Source organism: Sceloporus occidentalis, unplaced genomic scaffold (genome assembly GCF_023333645.1).
Source record: "Sceloporus occidentalis isolate IW3139 unplaced genomic scaffold, rSceOcc1.0.p SCAF_69, whole genome shotgun sequence".
Lineage (NCBI taxonomy): Eukaryota > Metazoa > Chordata > Lepidosauria > Squamata > Phrynosomatidae > Sceloporus > Sceloporus occidentalis.
This window is the reverse complement of record NW_028317049.1, coordinates 3264549-3288389: the sequence shown is the minus strand read 5'-3', so window position 1 is coordinate 3288389 and position 23841 is coordinate 3264549. Positions and strand designations below refer to the sequence as shown.

Here is a 23841-nt window from a genome sequence, read left to right as displayed (position 1 = left end):
CAGACTCTCAGGACTCATGCATCATTGAAATACCATAACTCCAAAGTGACTCGAAGCAGCTTTATTTTGGCTGTCTGTAACAGGCCTAAGAATATTTTCCTTTTTAAAAGTTACTGCAGTGAGGAGGTCACAAAATTGTTTTTCTGCTCAAGGGTTAGGATTGTAAAGTATTAAATGAAGCTGATTAAAGAAGAGGAGGGAAAGAGAACAACAGTGGCTCTACGCTGCAAGGTATAATTACTGGCTTGACATTTTGCCATCAGTGTGGCAGTCACCTGAGCTCCCTGGAAGCCAAATCGCCGTTGCCACCCCAAATAAACATGAGCTCTGAGGGCATTGGGAGTTTGGGTGAGACCTCTGTCTTGCCCTGTTTTATTAAATTGCACAGTTCTTCAGACAATTACATGTCTGGCAATAATAATGGCTTTATCTTTTAAAAGAACATGGTCAAAGATAGGTGCTGTGAGACAGGCATCTTTTCCAAACTGTCATCCATAACAGTCAATAATAATAATAATAATAATAATAATAATAATAATAATAATAATAATATGTTTTATTTATAGACCGCTATTCCGCGATGATCATAGCGGTGTACAGTAAAATCGTAATACAATACAAAATACAGTTAAAGGAGGGAGAAGTCTCATCCTTCAGGCAGTCCAAGATGTTGCTTTGGCTTTGTTGTTGCTATGTGCCTTCAAGTTGGTTTCAACCTAGCATGGGGTTTTCTTGGCAGGAATTTCCACTCCACTAAATGCATCTGAGGAAGTAGACTTTAGTCTGGGAAAGCTCATGCTGCCAACTTCTTTCTTTCAATGAGTCTTAATGGCACTACAAGATCTCTCTGCATACTGATTCGACAGACTAACGTGGATATATCTTTGAATTCTTTAGAAAGGGATTGCCTTTGCCTTCCTCTGGGGCTGAGAGAATATGACTTGCCCAAAATCACCCAGTGGGTTTCCATGGCCGAGTAAGGATTTGAACCCTAGTCTCTAGATTCATAATCCAACACTGAAAGCATTCCACCTCTCTCTCTCTCTCTCTCTCTCTCTCTCTCTCTCTCTCTCTCTCTCATTTTTCTCTATGCAAATTACTTAGGATCAATTAACATATAATTCTTGTTAAAAATCTACCCCTGGATGGCAGAATCCATAATTTTGGTCCAAAAACCTGCCCTCAACTTATGCATGAGGTCAACCTACTGTCGAGTATATACTGTAATCTCATGTAGAGTCATAGAATCATAGAGTTGGAAGAAACCCCAAGGGCCATCCAGTCCAACCCCATTCTGCCATGCAGGAACTCTCAATCAAAGCATCCCTGACAGATGACCATCCAGCCTCTGTTTAAAGACCTCCAAAGAAGGAGACTGCTCCATCCTCCAAGGGAGTGTCTTCCACTGTCATAGAGCTCTTACTGCCAGGAAGGTCCTCCTAATGTTGAGGTGGAATCTCTTTTCTTGTAGTTTGAATCCATTGCACCAGGTCTTATTCTTTGGAGCAGGAGAAAAGAAGCTTGCTCCCTCCTCAATACGACATCCCTTCAAATATTCAAACAGGGTTCTCATATCACCTCTTAACCATCTCTTCTCCATATGCTGGTCCTCTTCATTGTGGAAGTTATGCTTCAAGTATGTTTCTGATGGGAGGGTGCACCTTGGGCCCTACTTAGAAAAGAAAGGGGCTAGTTGATGCTGTTTCTCCTACTTGGACTTCAGCACATATATACCCATGTGTATGTGTTGCTTCTTGAATGGCAAATAAGTACTTGGCTTCAAAATATATGCAGCCGCCCCTCCGTTTTCGCAGGGATCTGTTCCGGAGCCCCCATGAAAACGGAAACTCGCATATATTCAATCCCCATTGGCTTGAATGGCCACACATGCCATTTTAGCCAATGGAGTTTGCACCTCTGTGAATAATCGAGACCATGCACTTCAAGACTGCGAAAATGGAGGGGTGATGTAATGATATTCTTTGGTACACATTTGATGCTGCTCCTGGCCCTTCTGTGGAAGGAGTCCGACCATTTTAGGTGTGAAATAAATGTGACTTAAAAGAGGTCCTCTTCATTGTCCCTTGATCTGATTCAATGGTAGCGTGAACCTGTGACCGGGTGCATCCTATGTCCTGTGAAATCTCCCTGTGGCCTGTTACAGACTGCCAAAATAAAGCTGCTTGGGGTCTCTTTGGAGGTATGCTATTTAAATGATGCATGGGTCCTAAGAGTCCGGAGGTCGCGCCAAAGCCACACTCCATTCCTAAGCACTGGAGTGCAGCTTTGGTGCAGCTTCTGGATTCTTAGGACGCATGCATCATTTAAACAGCATACCTCCAAAGAGACCCCAAGCAGCTTTATTTTGGCAGTCTGTAACAGGCCTGTGTCTGAAACAGTGTGATTCAGACAGGTTTCTTTCCCACAACTGTTGATTGAATCAAGATGACACATTGATGTCAATCCTTTGAGAGAGTTTTCTCTTTGGTGTTACTAGGAAATGTTAAAGACCACAAGCCCATACATTTCTGGTCAGGAAAAAACAAGAACACGATGGGTCTGAACAGACATGCCAAAATAAAGCTGCATCGGGTCACTTTGGAGGTATGATGTTCAGAGACACATGCGTCTTAAGAGGCCAGTAGCTGCACCAAAGCTGCACTCCAGTCCTTAGGACTGTAGCATGGCTTTGGCATGGCTTCTTGGCTCTTAGGACACATGCATCATTTAAATAGCATACCTCCAAAGTGACCCGAAGCAGCTTTATTTTGGCCTGTCTGTATGGGCTCTAAGTCTTAAACTTTGCAGAGGGCACAATTCAGAATGATTTTTAATGACTGGAAGGCAATTTGGAGACCAGATAAATGGAGGTAGAGAGTCCTTTAAAATTTCAGCCGCCACCACAAACGACTGTTTCTGGGGAGCGTTCTCCAGACGCTTGCGTGAACCACAATGCACTAGAGCTAAAATGACAGCAGTCTCTGACCTGATAAGAAAAACCCCCATTGCCCTCAAGATGAACACAGTTTAAATTGGATTTATTATGTGGCCATCTGTTAACCTGATAGCCCTGGCAAACGTTCTGTATGCTTTCTGAACAGTCTTCTGTGTCTTAGTTACAGATGAATAGCACATTTGCTTTTAGTTGTACCTGAAAAGTCTTTTTCCCCCCTCCTCTTTGGTTTGTAACATCTTGCCTGATGAAGAAGCCCATGGAGCTTCGAATGCTTGCAACAAGTATATTGCGCCTTTCGGTTGGCCGATAAAGGTATCACCGATGGGTTTTTGTTTGCATTTGTTAAATGGCCAACACAGCTGCCCTGAATGTTTTCTGAAAAGTATGGCGTGTTACAGACTGCCAAAATAAAGCTGCTTGGGGTCTCTTTGGAGGTATGCTATTTAAATAATGCATGGGTCCTAAGAGTCCGGAGGTTGCGCCAAAGCCACACTCCATTCCTAAGCACCGGAGTGCAGCTTTGGTGCAGCTCCCGGATTCTTAGGATGCATGCATCATTTAAATAGCATACCTCCAAAGAGACCCGATAAGCTTTATTTTGGCAGTCTGTAACAGGCCCAAGTTAACTTTTTGAGCTTGTTTGGAGGTTCTAGCAGGGGAGCGCAGCTATCGTATACCCTTGACCGAAGAACGGTACACTCCTTCTATCTGGGATGGTCGTCCTCTTCCACCGAGCGCGCAGCTTCGGGAGGGACGCACATGGAGCGGTGAGGGAGGAAGGGGACACCCGCCTAGACAGCCAGATCAGCCGAATCAACCCTGACAATCAATGGGGTGACAGATGTCTCAGCCAGATCGCCCTCACGTCCAAAGTATGTTAACTTTTTGGAAGGCGAGCATAAAATATGCCTTTTGAAGAAGCTTTCTGTGGTGATGGGAGCCTACATCAGGTCTCAGACTGATATTGATACAGTGCTACCTCGGGTTACGAAATTAATTCGTTCCGCGGCGCCGTTCGTAACCCGATACATTTCGCAACCCGAAAAGGCTTTCCGTTAGCGCTGGAAAGCCGCTAGCCGCGCTTCGGATTTGAATTTCGCGCCGAAATGAATTTCGTAACCCGAAAAATCTTTCGTTACCCGGAACAGTTTTTTCCAATCTAACTTTTTCGTACCCCGGAAATTTCGTAACGCGATCAATTCGTATCCCGGGGTACCACTGTATTGCTGAAAATAAATGGATGCCCATCAGATACTACAGTCCGTCCTCCCCTTACGTGGGTATTAACCACCATTTTTAGTTTATCCAGTCTGATGTTTCAAAAACACTATTCAATTTTTTTGCTTTTTCTATGAGTTAAGATGCCCTCATCCCCCAAAACTTCGCTTTACCTTGAAGTTGTCCCTCCCACCACCAAAAAACCTGCCTTACTTTGTGTTGCATTGTACCCTCCTCCTGATTCTCAGCTATTGCCAGACAGATGTCTTAAATGAAGCAAGTATTTAGACCTTAAATAAAACCCTAAAGGCACCGGATCCTGTCTGATCTTGGAGGCTACGATAAGCAGAATATAGAGCTTCAGCCCTATACTCCCATAGAGACCAGAGGACTACAGAAGAGAATGGCCTCTGTATCTATCAGATAAAAAATTAGGAACAGAGGGTTGTACTTTCCTTCGTAGAATAGTTTGTACTCATCCTTTTCAATTCTAATTATTCTGTCAAGTCAGAATATAGGGTTGCGTTGGTTTTCTTAAACTTAGCTCTCTGAATTTGGCTTTATTAGCTCTTCCTTTTTTCTACTTGCTTTCTCATGTTGACATATCATAGAATCATAGAATCATAGAATCATAGAGTTGGAAGAGACCACAAGGGCCATCCAGTCCAACCCCATTCTGCCATGCAGGAAATCCAATTCAAAGCATCCCTGACAGATGGCCATCCAGCCTCTGTTTAAAGACCTCCAAGGAGGGAGACTCTATCACCTTCCGAGGAAGGAGTGCATTCCACTGTCGAACAGCCCTTACTGTCAGGAAGTTCCTCCTAATGTTCAGGTGGAATCTCTTTTCCTGTAGCTTGCATCCATTGTTCCGGGTCCTGTTCTCTGGAGCAGCAGAAAACAAGCTTGCTCCCTCCTCAATATGACATCCTTTCAAATATTTAAACAGGGCTATCATATCACCTCTTAACCTTCTTTTCTCCAGGCTAAACATCCCCAGCTCCCTAAGTCGTTCCTCATAGGGCATGGTCTCCAGACCCTTCACCATTTTAGTCACCCTCCTTTGGACACGCTCCAGTTTCTCAATGTCCTTTCTGAATTGTGGCGCCCAGAACTGGACACAATATTCTAGGTGGGGCCTGACCAGAGCAGAATACAGTACAGAATATAGGCACACCAACCATCGCATGCAGTTTTCAGAACTCTAGTCATTATAAAAGTTGGCCTAAATAGCCTAAAGACACCGGGCAACCTGGTCTTGGAACTTAAGCAGGATCAACTCTGGTTAGTATGTGGATGGGAGTCAACCAACGAATACTGGGCTATGGAGTGGAAAGAGGCAGGTATTTTTGTTCACATGTCTGCTGCGTCCTGGTCTAAACCAGGAATGGGACACTGAGGGTAGTGAGTGACTGTTTCCTCATATCTAGTTTGGCTCTAGTTGCGAAGTGTCGAAGAAGGCATCAGGACAGTTTTCTTGATTTTACATCTTTCTGGAGTTGGTTTGTGCACTTGAAAGTTTGCGCGACTTGTTATGCTTTCCAGTTGTCTCCCCTTTTATATATTGTGCTGTCTTATGGTAGACTTTCCGTGTGTAAACTTTCCAGGAATAAGTCCTCCCTTTAATAATTTGCACATTTGTCTGACAGCTTTAGCCTGGTGGTTGCCACGAAATAGTAGGAGATCTCTGATGTGTTTTATCTTCTTTCTGCCCAGTACTGCGGAACGGTCGGCAAAAGCGCGCTCTTGTCTCTCTTAATCTTTGCTTAGCAGACGCAGGGCATGTCATCCTGGACCCTCCCTTACTCTTCGATAAGCAGCTTTCCGGAACAATGTGAAGTCGAAGGCTTTCACTGCTGGCACCCATAGTTTTTAGTGGGTTTTTCGGGCTATGTGGCCATGTTCTAGGAGAGTTTATTCCTGACGTTTCACCAGCATCTGCGACTGGCGTCTTCAGAGAATTCTGAAGCTGGAAAAAGCCACAAAAAACTATTTGCAGAACAGCTTTCTGTGTTCTTCATCTGCAGCGCAGGCCAGGACTCCTCTTGCAAGCGACGGATCTTACTTCACTAGTCCACAATTCTATAACTTCTAGGGTTGTGCTTTACCCAAGACGATAACATTTGCATTTCTGTACTGCTTCATAGTGAACGCAGCACTCTCTAAGCGGTTTACAATCTGTAAGCCAATTTCCCCCCACAAGCTGGGGACTCATTTTACCGACCAACAAATGGATGGATGGCTGAGTCAACCTGGATCCCTCCAGGATTGAGTTTACAAAGTTGTGCCTGTGGTACTGGTGTTTAACCACTGCACTACCAGGACTCCCTATGGGCAGCTTTTGAAGACTTTGAATTTGAACTGGTGCAAAATGCTGCAGCTGGTATCCAGCTAAATGTTAGGAGATGAGCACATGTGCCACTTTTTCCTTGTCTGGTGTACATCTAGGCCCAAATAAGTGTGTGGGTTTTAGTGCCTAAACCTACACACAGCTTGGGACATGCATAGCTTCATGATGTCCTTCCACATTAATCTTTCTTCTTTGTCTGTCTGCTTCAATTCATGCAACATGAATGTCTGTCGCTAGAAGCAACCTACAAGGGCTAATTCGACGGCTCAACTTTCTAATATGTTTTTATTGCGATTGTAAATTGATGTAGTTATTCTCTCTCATCCATAGCAAGCTCCTTTAAAAACAATAGCAATAGGAAGCACATTTCTATACCGCTTATCAGTGAACTAGCACTCCCTAAGTGGTTTACAATGTGTAAAATAATCATATATGTTATGAAATTAATAAATCTGAGTCAAGACTAACAAAATATTGTTCCGTGTTCTGTTCAGTATGCATCTTGTCTTTGCTAGCGCTCCTCCCTTCTACAACCTTCCTACAAGACTGTCAAAATATGATGGACTAAAAGCAGTGGCCTGTTACAGACAGCCAAAATAAAGCTGCTTCGAGTCACAGTGGAGGTATGGTGTTTCAATGATGCAAGAGTCCAGAAGCCACACCAAAGCCACGCTCCAGTCCTTAGGGCTGGAGCATGGCTTTGGTGCGATTTCTGGACTCTTAGGACGCATGCATCATTGAAACACCATACCTCCACTGTGACTCGAAGCAGCTTTATTTTGGCTGTCTGTAACAGGCCAGTGGTTCCCAAACTTTGGTCCTCCAGGTGTTTAGGACTTCAGCTACCAGAATTCCTGGCTGTTGGCCAAGTTGGCTGGGGTTTCTGGGCATTGAAGTCCAAAACACCTGGAGGACTAAAGTTTGGGAATCGCTGGACTAAAGGGATAATCGTATGTCAAGTGATCCTGTAGCACCTTTGAGACTAACTGAAAGAAAGAAGTTGTCAGCATGAGCTTTGCTAGACTTCAGTCTGCTTCCTCAGATTCATTTGGTGGCGGGATTGTGGGGGGAAATCTCTTTTCTACAATTACCTTGCGTGTGTATGTGGTTATATATTTGCATACATGGTCTTAAGCTAGATCCAAATTGCAGAAGTACAAAGGATTTGTTCCATCTACTGTGACATTAGGGAAGTGATATTCTCAAATCAGGGTATTTCGTATAGTGCATTAATGCTGTACTTAGGCCATGGTTTGCCATGCATCAGACTCAGGCAATTTATTCTCCTTTTGTATATTCAAGCATTTGTATATTGCTTCCTAAACCTAAAGCAACAACAGTCTTCCTAGCTGGGCAGTCTGGTGGTCTCATGGTTGCTGTACTTACTTAGCATAAACTTCTCTTTACTGTATATACTCAACCATAAGTTCTCTTCATGTATAAGCTTGTTTTCTGCTGCTCCAGAGAACAGGACCCGGAACAATGGATGCAAGCTACAGGAAAAGAGATTCCACCTGAACATTAGGAGGAACTTCCTGACAGTAAGGGCTGTTCGACAGTGGAATGCACTCCTTCCTCGGAGGGTGATAGAGTCTCCTTCCTTGGAGGTCTTTAAACAGAGGCTGGATGGCCATCTGTCAGGGATGCTTTGATTTGGATTTCCTGCATGGCAGAATGGGGTTGGACTGGATGGCCCTAGTGGTCTCTTCCAACTCTACGATTCTATGATTCTATGATGATAAGCCAAGGGCAGGTTTTGGGGCCAAAATTATAGATTTTAATATGACCCATGGATAAGTCGAATGTAAAATTTAGGGGCTTCTAACAAAGGATGGAAAGGATGAAGCAAAGGAAAACAGTGCTAAAGAACTTACAAAATCCCTGGCTTTCCCGGTTCTTTAAACCCACTGGGTGACCCTGGGCAAGTCACTCTTTCTCATTCTCAGATAAGTTTGCCTTAGAGGGTCACCATAAGTCAAAAATGGCTTGGAAGCACACAACAACAACAACAACAACCCAAAGATGATGCAAACCACGAAACAGATGCATATTTCCAAAACAGAAAAGCTCAAGGATTGCACTGCGTTCTGGAATCTGAGGGCAGGGGACTGTCTGATCAAAAATAATAATTGTAAGCCGCCCTGAGAGCCATTAGGGCTGAAAGGCGGGGTATAAATACCTAAATAAATAAATAAATAAATAAATAAATAAATAAATAAATCTGACAGACCAACAGCATCTGCTTCTGAATGGCTGTTTGCAAGTTTTCAAAAGGACAAAGAAAGTTTGCGACAAGTGCGCTGGAGATAAGTGTGTATACCAGGGGTCGGCAACCTACGGCCCACGGGCCGGATCCGGCCTGGCGAGGCCTTGGGACCGGCCCCATCCCGGTCCTGCCGCTGATTGCCGCCCCCGCCGCAGCTTCCACGCCGCTCCGGGCGCCATTTTGAGTTCGCCCCCCCCCCCCCAGTTGTCTGAGGGACAGCACCCCGGCCCCCGGCTCAAAAAGGTTGCTTACCCCTGGTGTATACGTTCCTTCCTTTGGTTGCAGTTCCTGCGTTTATAAATCGGGTTTTGTATGAGTTAATTCTGTAACGCGAGGTGTTTAATTGTTATCTTCTATCTGCGTCAATTTTCAAAAGTTATTTTTAGGTTAAACCCTCTTAGACTCTTTATCTCTCCTCTGCAGCTACAGCTGAGGCTTATTGAGCGAAAACCTTTTGCGGGCTTGAAAGAGGTCCCCTGTGGATGAAGAGCGGATGGATGGATGGGTTCCCTGTCTGCTTCTCACTTGGCCGCCAGTCTCCTAGGGTGCAACATCCTGACAAAGCAGAGGAGGGAACTGCAATCTCATAGAACAGGAATCACTAAAACAAAATACAACATCCATTAAAAACAAAGCAATACCTTTATCGGCCAGGCAAAATGCAGCAAGCACATCATGCAGCTCCACTGGTTTCTTCTCCATCAGGCGAAACTGTCCCAAAATCGTTCAGGAGAAGAAAAGGAGAATAGCCGCTTCGAGTCCCTATGCTGGGAGAGAGGCGGGATATAATAAAATAAACTATGGCCTGTTACAGACAGCCAAAATAAAGCTGCTTCGAGTCACAGTGGAGGTATGGTGTTTCAGTGATGCATGCGTCCTAAGAGTCCAGAAGTCGCACCAAAGCCATGCTCCAGCCCTAAGGACTGGAACGTGGCTTTGGTGTGGCTTCTGGACTCTTAGGACGCATGCATCATTCAAACACTATACTTTCACTGTGACTCGAAGCAGCTTTATTTTGGCTGTCTGTAACAGGCCTATAATAATAATAATAATTGATGGTACTTGTTTTGTCCCAAGAGCAATGCTATGGACTTTGGGTGTAGTAAGGTCTCTGGCTCCTAGGAACACAGCCTGAACAAAAGACTTGTCCACAAATTTCTTAAGTTTTCAAAGGTTTTATAATAATAACAACAACAACAACAACAACAACAACAACATTTTATTTATATCCCACCCCTTTGAGGTCAATCGGGGCGGTGTTTTACTGGTTATAAACACAAAACGTGAAACTGATTTCTTCTTTCTCAATAGTCCTTCCTCAATACCTTGCCCTCTCTTCTTGGTGGATTCTATCTTTCTTCTTCTGAGGACTATCTTTCTTCTTCTGTGGACTTATCTTTGTCAAAGGAAAATACTCTCTCCAGGTCTGACTTGGCTGAAATCTTACTACACAACTGAAACTAGCTGGAGAGAGACAGTAAGAGACCCTGGGTTTCCCCACAATCCTTGCCTTTCTTAAAGCTGTAGATCTCTATTTCCCCTTCTAAACTAATACATAGAAAAGCTAATATAATCTCAACTAAATATATGTCTCAAGAGCATCAAAGATGCTCTGGAGGCATGACAGTACTAGAATTATTTTAATATTTGAAGGGGTGCCATATTGAGGATGGAGCAAGCTTTTTTTCTGCTGCTGCAGGGAATAGGACCTGGAGCAATGGATGCAAACTGCAGGAAAGGAGATTCCACTTAAACATTAGGAGGAACTTCCTGACAGTAAGAGCTGTGTGACAGTGGAACGCACTCCCTTGGAAGGTAGTGCAGTCTCCTTCTTTTGGAGGTCTTTAAACAGAGACTGGATGGCCATCTGTCTGGGATGCTTTGATTGAGAGTTCCTGCATGGCAGAATGGGGTTGGACTGGATGGCCCTTGGGATCTCTTCCAACTCTATGATTCTGATTGTTGATCCAATTGTTGATAATGAGGAACATCAAATCCAGTGTCTAGCAGTGACCTAGACTGGTGTTACTCAAACACTTGTGGTCTCTTCCAACTCTGTGATTCTATGATTCTAGAGACCTACATTTTGTATCAGGTGTTCTTTCTGTTGTAGTTCAGTTGGTTTGGAGGTACCTCAGATTGCTCTTGCTCTTTTAGTTAGTTCCTATGAGACTCCCATGCTTTTGCAAGTCACTTTTAGATATTTGTGATCTGACGGCAATACATTATTGTTATCAACGCAGTGGCAAACCTCCTCTGAATAAATCGTGCCGAGAAAACTCCACAATTGGATTAAATGCATCTGAGGAAGTAGACTGAAGTCTGGGAAAGCTCATGCTGCCAACTTCATTCTTTCAGTGAGTCTCAAAGGTGCTCCAAGATCTCTCCACATACTTGACCCTATATATGCATCTAAGGAAATAGACTGAAGTCTGGGAAAGCGCATGCTGCCAACTTCATTCTTTCAGTTAGTCTCAAAAGTGCTACAAGATCTCTCTACGTACTTATGTGTCGTGTGCCTTGAAGTCATTTCCGACTTTGAAGCTATTATGGGGTTTCTTGGCAAGACTTGATGAGAGGAGGTTTGCCATTGCCTTCCCCCGAGGCTGAGAGTATGTGACTTGCCCAAGGTCATGGAAGCATCGAACCCTGATCTCCAGAATCATAGTCCAATGCTCCAACCACAGCACCTCATTGGCTCTCTAGATTCATCTTATGGTTGCCATAAGTTGGAAGTTACTTGAACATCAACAACATCAACACATTCATAGGATCGTAGAGTTGGAAGAGACCACAAAGGGCCATTATGCTGAACATAACCATAGCGTGCGCAATGTAAAATGTAAAATAAACTGTAGCAGTTCAGCCTGTGGCAGACGGGGTTATGTTCGTCCTGAAATCTCAGGTTCACTTCCAGGTTTTGGCTGCGTCCAGGAGTGCATTTTCACAGTTAAGATTCGTACGCCGGTTGCGCCCATTCCAATATTTTGCTTGTTTTAGTCATGTTTTCAATAATGTTAATTTTAAATTTTTCAGGCTATGTGGCCATGTTCTAGAAGAGTTTATTCTTGATGTTTCTTCTTCAGAGAAGAAGATGCCAGCCGCAGATGCTGATGAAACATCAGGAATAAACTATTCTAAAACACATTATTCCACCCACCAGCCAACCCACGAAGTAACAGATACTGACTTGTGAACGGCCAAGCGGTTTCGGAAGTCCAAAAGAAATGAACTACCAGCATGGCATAGTGGTTTAAATGTTGGACTGTGACCGTGGAGAGCAGTATTTGAGTCCTTGCTTGGCCACGGAAACCCATTTGGTAAACCTGGTTAACTCACTCACTCTCTCAGCCTCCGAAGATGGCAATGGCAAACGCCCTCTGAAGATACTTGCCAAGGAAACCCCTTGGTTTCCTTGGCAAGTATCCTGCTTTGTATATTTTGATGATTGGAAAAGAAGTTCTTGTTCACTGGTGTGCACATGTGGCAAGACAGAGCTCTTTCTATAGGACAGTGATGGCGAACCTATGGCATGCGTGCCAAAGGTGGCACGCATTAAGGTCGCCATCGGTTGGAAATGACTTGAAGGCACACAACAGCAACAAATATTCTAAGTCAATTGCTCTTTCTAAGTGAAGGCAGGAATATGGGTGCATATGAACACCTGCTTTCTATATTTTGATGACTGGAAAAGAAGTTCTTGTTCACTGGTGTGCACATGTGGCAAGACAGAGCTCTTTCTATAGGACAGTGATGGCGAACCTATGGCATGCGTGCCAGAGGTGGCACTCAGAGCCCTCTCTGTGGGCACATGTGCCATCGCCCCAGCACAGAGTTTGCTGGAGTTTGTTACTAGAAAGCCAGAGGGATATGGCACTTTGCAATAAATAAGTGGGTTTTGGGTTGCGGTTTGGGCACTCGGCATCTAAAAGGTTGACCATCACTGCTATAGGAATTACATATCTCTTACTAGTATTTTAACACTCTTTCTATCTTTAACCAGATGGCAAAGACTGTTTCTCCATCAAATTTCAGTCGTTGTTAGTTTGGTCATCTTGTGCACATTGAACCAACAGCATCGCAGAAGTGAATTCGAGCTAATCTGACATGTATTTGTGATTGCAAATAAATTTAACAAATTTACCTTTACCAAAAATGAACAGTGTGAAATTGTTTCTAACAGATAAACATTGACCCAAAGGTTTCAAACCCAGACTCAGACGTTTCAAAGTACGTCGGTTAAAATACTGTGATGGAAGAGGAGCTACGCTGTGAAAGGCGTGTTTAAAAATTTACATTGCTCTGGCAAACTATGGCCTGTTACAGACTGCCAAAATAAAGCTGCTTGGGGTCTCTTTGGAGGTATGCTATTGAAATGATGCATGGGTCCTAAGAGTCCGGAGGTCGCGCCAAAGCCACACTCCACTTCTAAGCACCGGAGTGCAGCTTTTGGTGCAGCTTCCGGACTCTTAGGATGCATGCATCATTTAAATAGCATACCTCCAAAGAGACCCCAAGCAGCTTTATTTTGGCAGTCTGTAACAGGCCTATGTTTGTTCATAGTGTGCATGTGTAATGTACATTTTTTAATCATATGGCCACCTTATATATCAGTGTTTCTTTGCTGTGTTACATGATAATATGAAGATAAATTTCTGCGAAACTGACCAGGGAATTTTCCTTCTTAAGAAGGAAGTCCAATTAAACCAGCCCTTCCTATGAAAAACAATGAAATTTCTCCCAGTTTTACGGTATAAAACGCTGTATTTCTGGTGATTATCGGATCATCATTTCAGTTCTGTATTTCTCATTTTGATCAACAGCATCATAGAATCATAGAATCATAGAATCGTAGAGTTGGAAGAGACCACTAGGGCCATCCAGTCCAACCCCATTCTGCCATGCAGGAAATCCAAATCAAAGCATCCCTGACAGATGGCCATCCAGCCTCTGTTTAAAGACCTCCAAGGAAGGAGACTCTATCACCCTCCGAGGAAGGAGTGCATTCCTCTGTCGAACAGCCCTTACTGTCAGGAAGTTCCTCCTAATGTTCAGGTGGAATCTCTTTTCCTGGAGCTGGCATCCATTGCTCCGGGTCCTGTTCTCTGGAGCAGCAGAAAACAAGCTTGCTCCCTCCTCAATATGACATCCTTTCAAATATTTAAACAGGGCTATCATATCACCTCTTAACCTTCTTTTCTCCAGGCTAAACATCCCCAGCTCCCTAAGTCGTTCCTCATAGGGCATGGTTTCCAGACCCTTCACCATTTTTGTTGCCCTCCTTTGGACACGCTCCAGTTTCTCAGTGTCCTTTCTGAATTGTGGTGCCCAGAACTGGACACAATATTCTAGGTGGGGCCTGACCAAAGCAGAATACAGTGGCACTATTACTTCTCTTGATCTAGACACTATACTTCTATTGATGCAGCCTAAAATAGCATTGGCCTTTTTAGCTGCCGCATCACACTGTTCACTCATGTTCAACTTGTGGTCTACTTGGACTCCTAGATCCCTTTCACACGTAGTTTCATTCAGCCAGGTGTCACCCATCCTATATCTGTGCATTTCATCTTTCCGCCCTAAGTGCAATACCTTACATTTCTCTGTGTTGAATTTCATTTTGTTAGCTTTGGCCCAGCTTTCTAGTCTATTCAGGTCATTTTGAATCTTGATCCTGTCCTCTGGGGTATTAGCTATTCCCCCTAATTTGGTGTCATCTGCAAATTTGATAAGTATGCTCCCAATTCTGTCATCCAGGTCATTGATAAATAGAAATGAATCCTAGCTAATATGAAATGTATTTGGGACCTCAGATGAATTGAATGAAGATCTTTGGATTCATTTGTCATCTGGCCTTCCTTTGTATCAGCAGAAAGACACGCTGGATTCTTTTCTTGGGTCTGCCATACAAATATAGAAACATATTGATTTTTCTGTTAGGCTTTAGCACAGGTAGTACATTTCAGTTGCTTCTGTGTCTGTTAAAACAGACACGATATCACTTTAAATTTGGTTGTATAAATATATATGTACAGTGTGCCTGCGCCATACGCGGCCTTGAGCATAAGCGCTCAAGCCGCGGCGCACGCATGGGGCGGAAGGGGCAGCGCGTCCCATTCAATTGAATGGGCGCGCCCGTTGCGCCCCGCGCGCACCTGCGTCGCCACGCTGCCGCGCACGAGCCCCATTGTTTCCAATGGGGCTCGAGCATAGGCGGAATTCGCCTTATGCGGAGGGATCCGGAATGGATCCCCCGCGTAAGGGGATCCGGAACGGATCCCCCACGTAAGGCGAGGACGCACTGTAATGGATTAACTATGAAATTGAGCCACAGCTAATCTATAGTATAGTCTACCAAATTCTTAATTTGTCAGCAGCTGTCCTCTCAGATGAATTCAGATTTCTCACTATGCGTATTAAAAATGGCATTCTCATATGTTTTCCCACAGGTGTGCACATGTTTGCATCAGCCTTAGATAGACTAGGAGCTGATGTTAAATTTAGAAGGGGAAACCTCCTATAAGCCATCCTCTCCAGACGTTGGCCTGTTACAGACTGCCAAAATAAAGCTGCTTCGAGTCTCTTTGGAGGTATGCTATTTAAATGATGCATGGGTCCTAAGAATCCGGAAGCTGCACCAAAGCTTCACTACAGTGCTTAGGAATGGAGTGTGGCTTTGGTGCGACCTCTGAACTCTTAGGACCATGCATCATTTAAATAGCATACCTCCAAAGAGGCTCAAAGCAGCTTTATTTTGGCAGTCTGTAACAGGCCTTACATTCTTGAACCTCATACTGGTTTACATTTCCCACAGTTATAGTGTAGAGCAGTGCTTCCCAAACGTGAGTCCTCTAAATGTTTGGGACTTCACTTCCCAGAAGCCTCAGTCATCTTGGCCAATGGTTTGGGATTCTGGGAAGTGAAGTACAAAACAATTGGAAGGCCAGAGTTTGTGAATCGCTGGTGTAGAGGCTGGTATCAGAGAGAGACATTACAGCAGACCAGCTCAGTGCAACTCAAAGTGGTGGTCCATGTACTAGAGCTGGTCCCCAAACCATTGACTGCTGCTCCCTGTTGAATTTCCAAGAGAGAAAGAATCAGTTGTAGCCAGTGAGCACAAGTATGGTACTTGTCCCTGACACATTGGCAAACAATAATTGCCAGTCCACTACATCAGATAGCTCTAGAAGCACTGGGCCAGATAGAAGGTACACCGTCGCATTGATAAGGGCATGCTTATCACATTTGCAGATGACACCAAGTTAGGAGGAGGAGTAGCTAATACCTCAGAGGACAAGATCAAAATTCAAAATGACCTGAACAGGCTAGAAAGCTGGGCCAAAGCTAACAAAATGAAATTCAACACGGAGAAATGTAAGGTACTGCACTTAGGGCAAAAAAAGAGAAGTGTGTAGATATAGGATGGGTGACACCTGGCTGAATGAGACTAAATGTGAAAGGGATCTACAAGTCCAAGTAGACCACAAATTGAACATGAGTGAACAGTGCGATGCAGCAGCTGAAAAGGCCAATGCAACTTTAGGCTGCATCAATAAAAGTATAGTGTCTAGATCAAGGGAAGTAGTAGTGCCAGTCTATTCTGCTCTGGCCAGGCCCCACCTGGAATACTGTGTCCAATTCTGGGCACCACAATTCAAAACGGATGTTGAGAAACTGGAGCATCTTCAAAAGTGGGTGACCAAAATGGTGAAGGGTCTGGAAACCATGTCCTATGAGGAAAGACTCGGGGAGCTGGGAATGTTTAGCCTGGGAAAGAGACAGTTAAGAGGTGATATGATAGCCCTGGTTAAGTATTTGAAGGGATGTCATAGTGAGAAGGGAGCAAGCTTGTTTTCTGCTGCTCCAGAGACTAGGACACAATGGAGCAATGGATGCAAGCTCCAGGAAAAGAGATTCCAGCTCAACATTAGGAGGAACATCCTGAGGGTAAGGGCTGTTCGACAGTGGAACACACTCCTTCCTCGGACTGCAGTGGAGTCTCCTTCCTTAGAGGTCTTTAAACAGAGGCTGGATGGCCATCTGTCAATGGGGATGCTGTGATTGAGATTTCCTGCATGGCAGAATAGCGATGGACTAGATGGCTCTTGTGGTCTCTTCCAACTCTATGATTCTATGTTGGACATTAGATCTTCAGTCTGCTGCAACACTGGCTATTCTCAATGTGCTTCATTGGTCATTTCGCTCCAGCACATCATCAGAAACATCTAGAAATGAAAAGATCATCATCATACAAGAAGGAACCCAGGAAATTTCAAAAATCTATCAATTGCTATTAAAACAGGAGTTAGAACAAGAAAGTGTAAAGAATTGTATGATTAAATGGGCACAGGATATTGGACCAAGCATTCAGTTTATACAATGGGAAAATAACTGGTCAAGAAGAATGAAAATTACTAAAAATTACACCATACAAGAAAATTTAGATGGTACTTGACGCCAGTAGTGTTAGCAAAAATGACAAAGAATTGCCAAAACAAATGTTGGAAATGCAATGCTGAAATCGGAACTATGGCCTGTTACAGACTGCCAAAATAAACCTGCTTGGGGTCTCTTTGGAGGTATGCTATTTAAATGATGCATGGGTCCGAAGAGTCCGGAGGTCGCGCCAAAGCCACACTCCATTCCTAAGCACTGGAGTGCAGCTTTGGTGCAGCTTCTGGATTCTTAGGATGCTCGCGCCAAAGCCACACTCCATTCCTAAGCGCTGGAGTGCAGCTTTGGTGCAGCTTCCGGATTCTTAGGATGCTCGCGCCAAAGCCACACTCCATTCCTAAGCACTGGAGTGCAGCTTTGGTGCAGCTTCTGGATTCTTAGGATGCTCGCGCCAAAGCCACACTCCATTCCTAAGCGCTGGAGTGCAGCTTTGGTGCAGCTTCTGGATTCTTAGGATGCTCGCGCCAAAGCCACACTCCATTCCTAAGCACTTGAGTGCAGCTTTGGTGCAGCTTCTGGATTCTTAGGATGCTCGCGCCAAAGCCACACTCCATTCCTAAGCGCTGGAGTGCAGCTTTGGTGCAGCTTCTGGATTCTTAGGATGCTCGCGCCAAAGCCACACTCCATTCCGAAGCGCTGGAGTGCAGCTTTGGTGCAGCTTCCGGATTCTTAGGATGCTTGCGCCAAAGCCACACTCCATTCCTAAGCGCTGGAGTGCAGCTTTGGTGCAGCTTCTGGATTCTTAGGATGCTTGTGCCAAAGCCACACTCCATTCCTAAGCACTGGAGTGCAGCTTTGGTGCAGCTTCTGGATTCTTAGGATGCTCGCGCCAAAGCCACACTCCATTCCTAAGCGCTGGAGTGCAGCTTTGGTGCAGCTTCCGGATTCTTAGGATGCATGCATCGTTTAAACAGCACACCTCCAAAGAGACCCCAAGCAGCTTTATTTTGGCAGTCTGTAACAGGTCAATGTATTATAGGTTAAAAATCAAGCTTGATGGTGGGTACTTTAAATATTTAATACGGATAATTATACAATGTTTATTTAATGCACTATATAATAATTTATTTTGTGAAATTTAATAAAAACATTTAAATAAAAAAGAAACATCTAGAAATGGGCAATCTTTTGGCAGTTCTTCCCATCTGACAAAATTTAGGCGGCAGGATCCACTGGGAAGTCGGCCTGGGTTTTTCTTCATGCTACAGTGTAAAACGCTGGTTGATGGTGGCTATAAAGATTTAGCCTCTATGGGTGAATCAGTATTTTATTTTTAGGGGGAAATTAAAATCTTAAGTACATTTACAAATTTTCTTTGTTGCTGAAAGGGCTGGCTATGCCGAGGCAAAAAGGCAACATGACACCTGAACGCCTAATTGGTTTACAGTTTACAGTGGCATGAGCCTCTGTAGGCAACTGGGGGCATCATCAGGTGTTTCATGTACCTGACAGAACACACTGACTGACAGTGTGTTCTGTCAGGTACATGAAACACCTGATGATGCCCCCAGTTGCCTACAGAGGCTCATGCCACTGTAAACCAATTAGGCGTTCAGGTGTCATGTTGCCTTTTTGTCCCTTGAGCACTGAACAAATTAATTTTCCATGCACATATGTACTATAAAAAGCCATTCTTCTTTCGCTGCTGTGAATGGTATAATAGTCCTATTTATGATGTAGAAGTTTAACACTTTAAAAAAAGAAAATCCCTCTGTCCAGAATGACTACAATGGCCTCCTTAAAAACAACGGCGAGACACTGGAAGGTACTGTCGGAGCCGGCTGTTATCTGTGCCGCCTGTAACTCATTAGCTCATACAGATGGGGATAACTGGCAGAAGAGCTGGGCATAGCCAGCCCTTTCAGCAACAAAGAAAATAAAGGCATTCCTGTGTAACAGGCTTCAGCACTTATCTCTGTTTTCTGGTACTATTTGTGCTGAACCAAAGCAGCTGCTACTCCGAGTTAAGAGAGAACAAACTCAACATGGCGTGAAATTACCGCCCTGCCATTCACATTCATTAGGGTTATATTGCTACCAGCTACAGAGCCTGGCTAGGCTTTGCATGAATAATTAAATGAACTGTTGCTTTGTGATTTTTGTTTTAACTTTAAAATACGGACAGACCACGGTCCAGTATTCGAGTGTAGTTTGAGCAGCGGTCCCATAAAACTTGTTTCTGGGTACCTTCGAGTCATTTCGGACTTGCGCCTGTGGAACGTTTTTTAAGAAATGAGACTGAACCTTCTTTTTCTGTTGAAAAGAATGGCATCTTTTAAATGAAGTTAATATTAAACAGTTCCTGGAAGGCAAAGTTAGGTCATTGTGGAACATGAACTTGGTGCTAAATATGCCGACAATGGCAGATAAGATTTTTACCAACAGAAATAATTCTACTCTATGTTGCTGGACCTACTATATATACTCGACTATAATGTATAAGTCGAGGGCAGGTTTTGGGAGGAAGCTGCACCAAAAGCTGCACTCCGGCGCTTAGGAATGGAGTGTGGCTTTGGCGCGAGCATCCTAAGAATCCAGAAGCTGCACCAAAGCTGCACTCCAGCGCTTAGGAATGGAGTGTGGCTTTGGCGCGAGCGTCCTAAGAATCCAGAAGCTGCACCAAAGCTGCCCTCCAGCGCTTAGGAATGGAGTGTGGCTTTGGCGCGAGCACCCTAAGAATCCAGAAGCTGCACCAAAGCTGCCCTCCAGCGCTTAGGAATGGAGTGTGGCTTTGGCGCGAGCATCCTATGAATCCAGAAGCTGCACCAAAGCTGCACTCCAGTGCTTAGGAATGGAGTGTGGCTTTGGCGTGAGCATCGTAAGAATCCAGAAGCTGCACCAAAGCTGCCCTCCAGTGCTTAGGAATGAAGTGTGGCTTTGGCGCGAGCACCCTAAGAATCCAGAAGCTGCACCAAAGCTGCACTCCAGCGCTTAGGAATGGAGTGTGGCTTTGGCGCGAGCATCCTAAGAATCCGGAAGCTGCACCAAAGCTGCACTCCAGCGCTTAGGAATGGAGTGTGGCTTTGGCGCGAGCACCCTAAGAATCCAGAAGCTGCACCAAAGCTGCACTCCAGTGCTTAGGAATGGAGTGTGGCTTTGGCGCGAGCGTCCTAAGAATCCGGAAGCTGCACCAAAGCTGCACTCCAGCGCTTAGGAATGGAGTGTGGCTTTGGCGCGAGCGTCCTAAGAATCCAGAAGCTGCACCAAAGCTGCACTCCAGCGCTTAGGAATGGAGTGTGGCTTTGGCGCGAGCGTCCTAAGAATCCGGAAGCTGCACCAAAGCTGCACTCCAGCGCTTAGGAATGGAGTGTGGCTTTGGCGCGAGCATCCTAAGAATCCAGAAGCTGCACCAAAGCTGCACTCCAGCGCTTAGGAATGGAGTGTGGCTTTGGTGCGACCTCCGGACTCTTAGGACCCATGCATCATTGAAATAGCATACCTCCAAAGAGACCCCAAGCAGCTTTATTTTGGCAGTCTGGAACAGGCCTATGAATTTTAATATGACCCATGGATAAGTCGAGAGTAAGACTTAGGGGTCATGTAACGAAAGGATCTAAAGGATGAAACAGAGGAAGACAGTGTCAAAGAACTTACAAAATTGCAAGAGACTTAACTGTTTGTGTTCATACTGAAGGATGGATGGATGAAAGAGTAGAGGAGGGTCAGTACTTCTAGGACAGATTACACTCTTGCCTTTCACCAGGGGATGGTTTCTATTTTTATGAGAGTTAAAGTACATTGCTTCACCTTTCTAACACATCAACTCCACCAAACTGGGAATAATTCTACTATAAATTGGCTGGGAAGCCAGGAAATACAAAATAGAGGTGACTTCAGGTTATTTCGGGTTGCATTTTCAGCCAATTTTGAAAATCCATTGGTATGGACCTTTGAGGCCAAAGTCAGCCCATTCGTCTGCACCAGAATATATGCCGCGTGGCCTAATCTGCTGCAGAAGGAGTAACATTTTAAAACATTTACCAAATTAATCTTGTTAGCCGGCGGCATTGAAAGGCAATGTACTATAGCATTTTAATATTGCAAAGGGTTGTAATGAGAAAGGTGTCCTAGGACTAATAGAATAATTAAAGAGAAATGTAAGCAATGAGATACTTCCGTTTATTGATCGGACATCAAGGGTTGGAGTGCATGGAAATCTCGTAACTGAATACCGCACGGTGTTGCATTATGTCTGTAATCCTTTGGGAACTCAGGATGAAACACAACAAGACCTGTACAGGAATTTTACTTGTCATAAATTTGCCGCTTGGACATCTTTAAAATTCTTTTAACATGGTCATTCTTTGGATAGGAAGGTAGAACTTGTTTTAAATCAGCTTTGACGCTTAATCGTCTCCTTTTTTCTTCCTCAGGTCAGTAACAGATCCACGAGATGGAAAGAGAGTTGCACTCAAAAAGATGCCCAACGTCTTCCAAAATCTGGTCTCTTGCAAAAGGGTCTTCCGCGAACTGAAGATGTTGTGTTTTTTTAAGCATGACAATGTAAGTGGTCTGCAACTTGCTTTTGATAGATGCATTTTGATTTCGATGGGATGAGAGCTTGTATTTCATTGCAGGCATGTCTGAGCTACGTGTCTGAAACTGGTTAAATCACACTCGTGAGTTACATTTACCTCCTTGCTTACCTGAGACAAGCTCCACAATGACAGTTTGCACTTGAGCAAGGAGAGGAATGGAGCCAGTGGCTCCTTGGATTTCTTTTCCAGCTCCTCATTCTGCATGTCCAAAAAAATGAGTTTGGAAACGTTCACTTCAGCCTTTCTTTAACTGCATTATATTGTGTCATCTGGGTTGATGATTTGTGGTTAACATTAGCAATGATTGGTTTCAGAGTAGTCAACGCCAAACCATAGGCACCAGAGCTGCCTTGTTTAACCGAGTTCATGCTTGCCATGGGTCTGGATAACATGGGACGGCAGGACTAATAAAATGGTGAAGCGAAAGACTCTGAACTCCTCTGCTTGGCTCTACAACAGCGTCTCCCAAATTTTGATCCTCCATATGTTTTGGACAACAGGTCCCAGAATTCCTGATTGTTGGTATGACCAGCTAGGGCATCTGGGAGTTGAAGTCCAAAATACCAGGATAAGGAGATGGGGAGGGTAAGCATACAAACAAAACTCATTACAGCTTGTTTGTGCTTGTATATGTTGTGCTAAACTGCAACTTTGCTTAATGTGCAAACATGGCCAGTGCTACAGAAGGAGTTAAGAATGAAGGCAGCGGCCAGTGTGAAGTAACATGTGGATGTTGCAAACGTTTGCGTAGGAGTACTTGCAGAGTTAGTGGCGCTTGCTTCAGCTTTGGGTGAGTGTTTCCTTGGTCCCAACGGAATATCTGTTCCTAGTGGTAACAAAACTGCTGGTCCCTAGAGTCCCCTGAAATGTTCTCTCGACACTTCTTGTGAATGCTTGCAAATATAGCACATGATAGCCCTGTTTCAATATTTGAAAGGATGTCATGTTGAAGAGGGAGCAAGCTTGTTTTCTGCTCCTCCAGAGAACAGGACCCGGAACAATGGATGCAAGCTACAGGAAAAGAGATTCCACCTCAACATTAGGAGGAACTTCCTGACAGTAAGGGCTGTTCGACAGAGGAATGCACTCCTTCCTCGGAGGGTGATAGAGTCTCCTTCCTTGGAGGTCTTTAAACAGAGGCTGGATGGCCATCTGTCAGGGATGCTTTGATTTGGATTTCCTGCATGGCAGAATGGGGTTGGACTGGATGGCCCTAGTGGTCTCTTCCAACTCTACGATTCTATGATTCTATGATTCTATGATTCAAAAAACATGAGCCTTTGGAGGCATTCATTTTAAACTTTGGTGGAGAATGGTGGTATGGTCATGCATTCCTTATTGTGGAGTTGTGCTGTGCAATGTCTCCATGGCCCTAAGCAAGGTATTCATCTTTTCAGCTTCTTCTACCTATCTGTAAGAAAGTCATTTGAGCTCAGTCTTGAATTTGTATGGACCAAAAGTATATGTGAAATGTTAATTGCTTACTGTAAGTATTAGACAACATCTCTTTATATAATTTATAGGCCTTTTCACAAAGAAAAAAACTGTAGGTGGGAGAAGAAGCTATTTGTAGTTATGTTTTTGTTTGTTGCTTTCTTTCATTTATGAGTCACCCTACAGCTGAAATTCTTGGATCATTGCAGATAACAATATTGCAGAGTAAAACCGGTAATAAAGTGAAGAAACATTACTTGAAAACATAAATTAAAAGCAATAATAATAATAGCATATTTGAAAAGGAACATACATATCAAATATCACAGCAGCACAAAGTACAACTTTAAATCTTGACTTTGGCCTGTTACAGACTGCCAAAATAAAGCTGCTTCGGGTCTCTTTGGAGGTATGCTATTTAAACGATGCATGCATCCTAAGAATCCGGAAGCTGCACCAAAGCTGCCCTCCAGTGCTTAGGAATGGAGTGTGGCTTTGGCGCGAGCATCCTAAGAATCCGGAAGCTGCACCAAAGCTGCACTCCAGCGCTTAGGAATGGAGTGTGGTTTTGGCGCGAGCATCCTAAGAATCCAGAAGCTGCACCAAAGCTGCACTCCAGTGCTTA

At 44.2% G+C, this 23841-nt stretch overlaps 1 protein-coding gene across 2 annotated transcripts in view; it reads left to right on the top strand.

Annotated features, from left to right (window-relative positions):
* Positions 1-23841, top strand: part of NLK (nemo like kinase) — a 142154-nt gene that overhangs the window by 54267 nt on the left and 64046 nt on the right. For both annotated transcript variants that reach the window (XM_089494045.1, XM_089494044.1), the window contains exon 2: positions 21618-21747. In XM_089494045.1, the coding sequence (XP_089350171.1) occupies positions 21618-21747 (130 nt within the window). The remainder of the gene's footprint in view (positions 1-21617; positions 21748-23841) is intronic.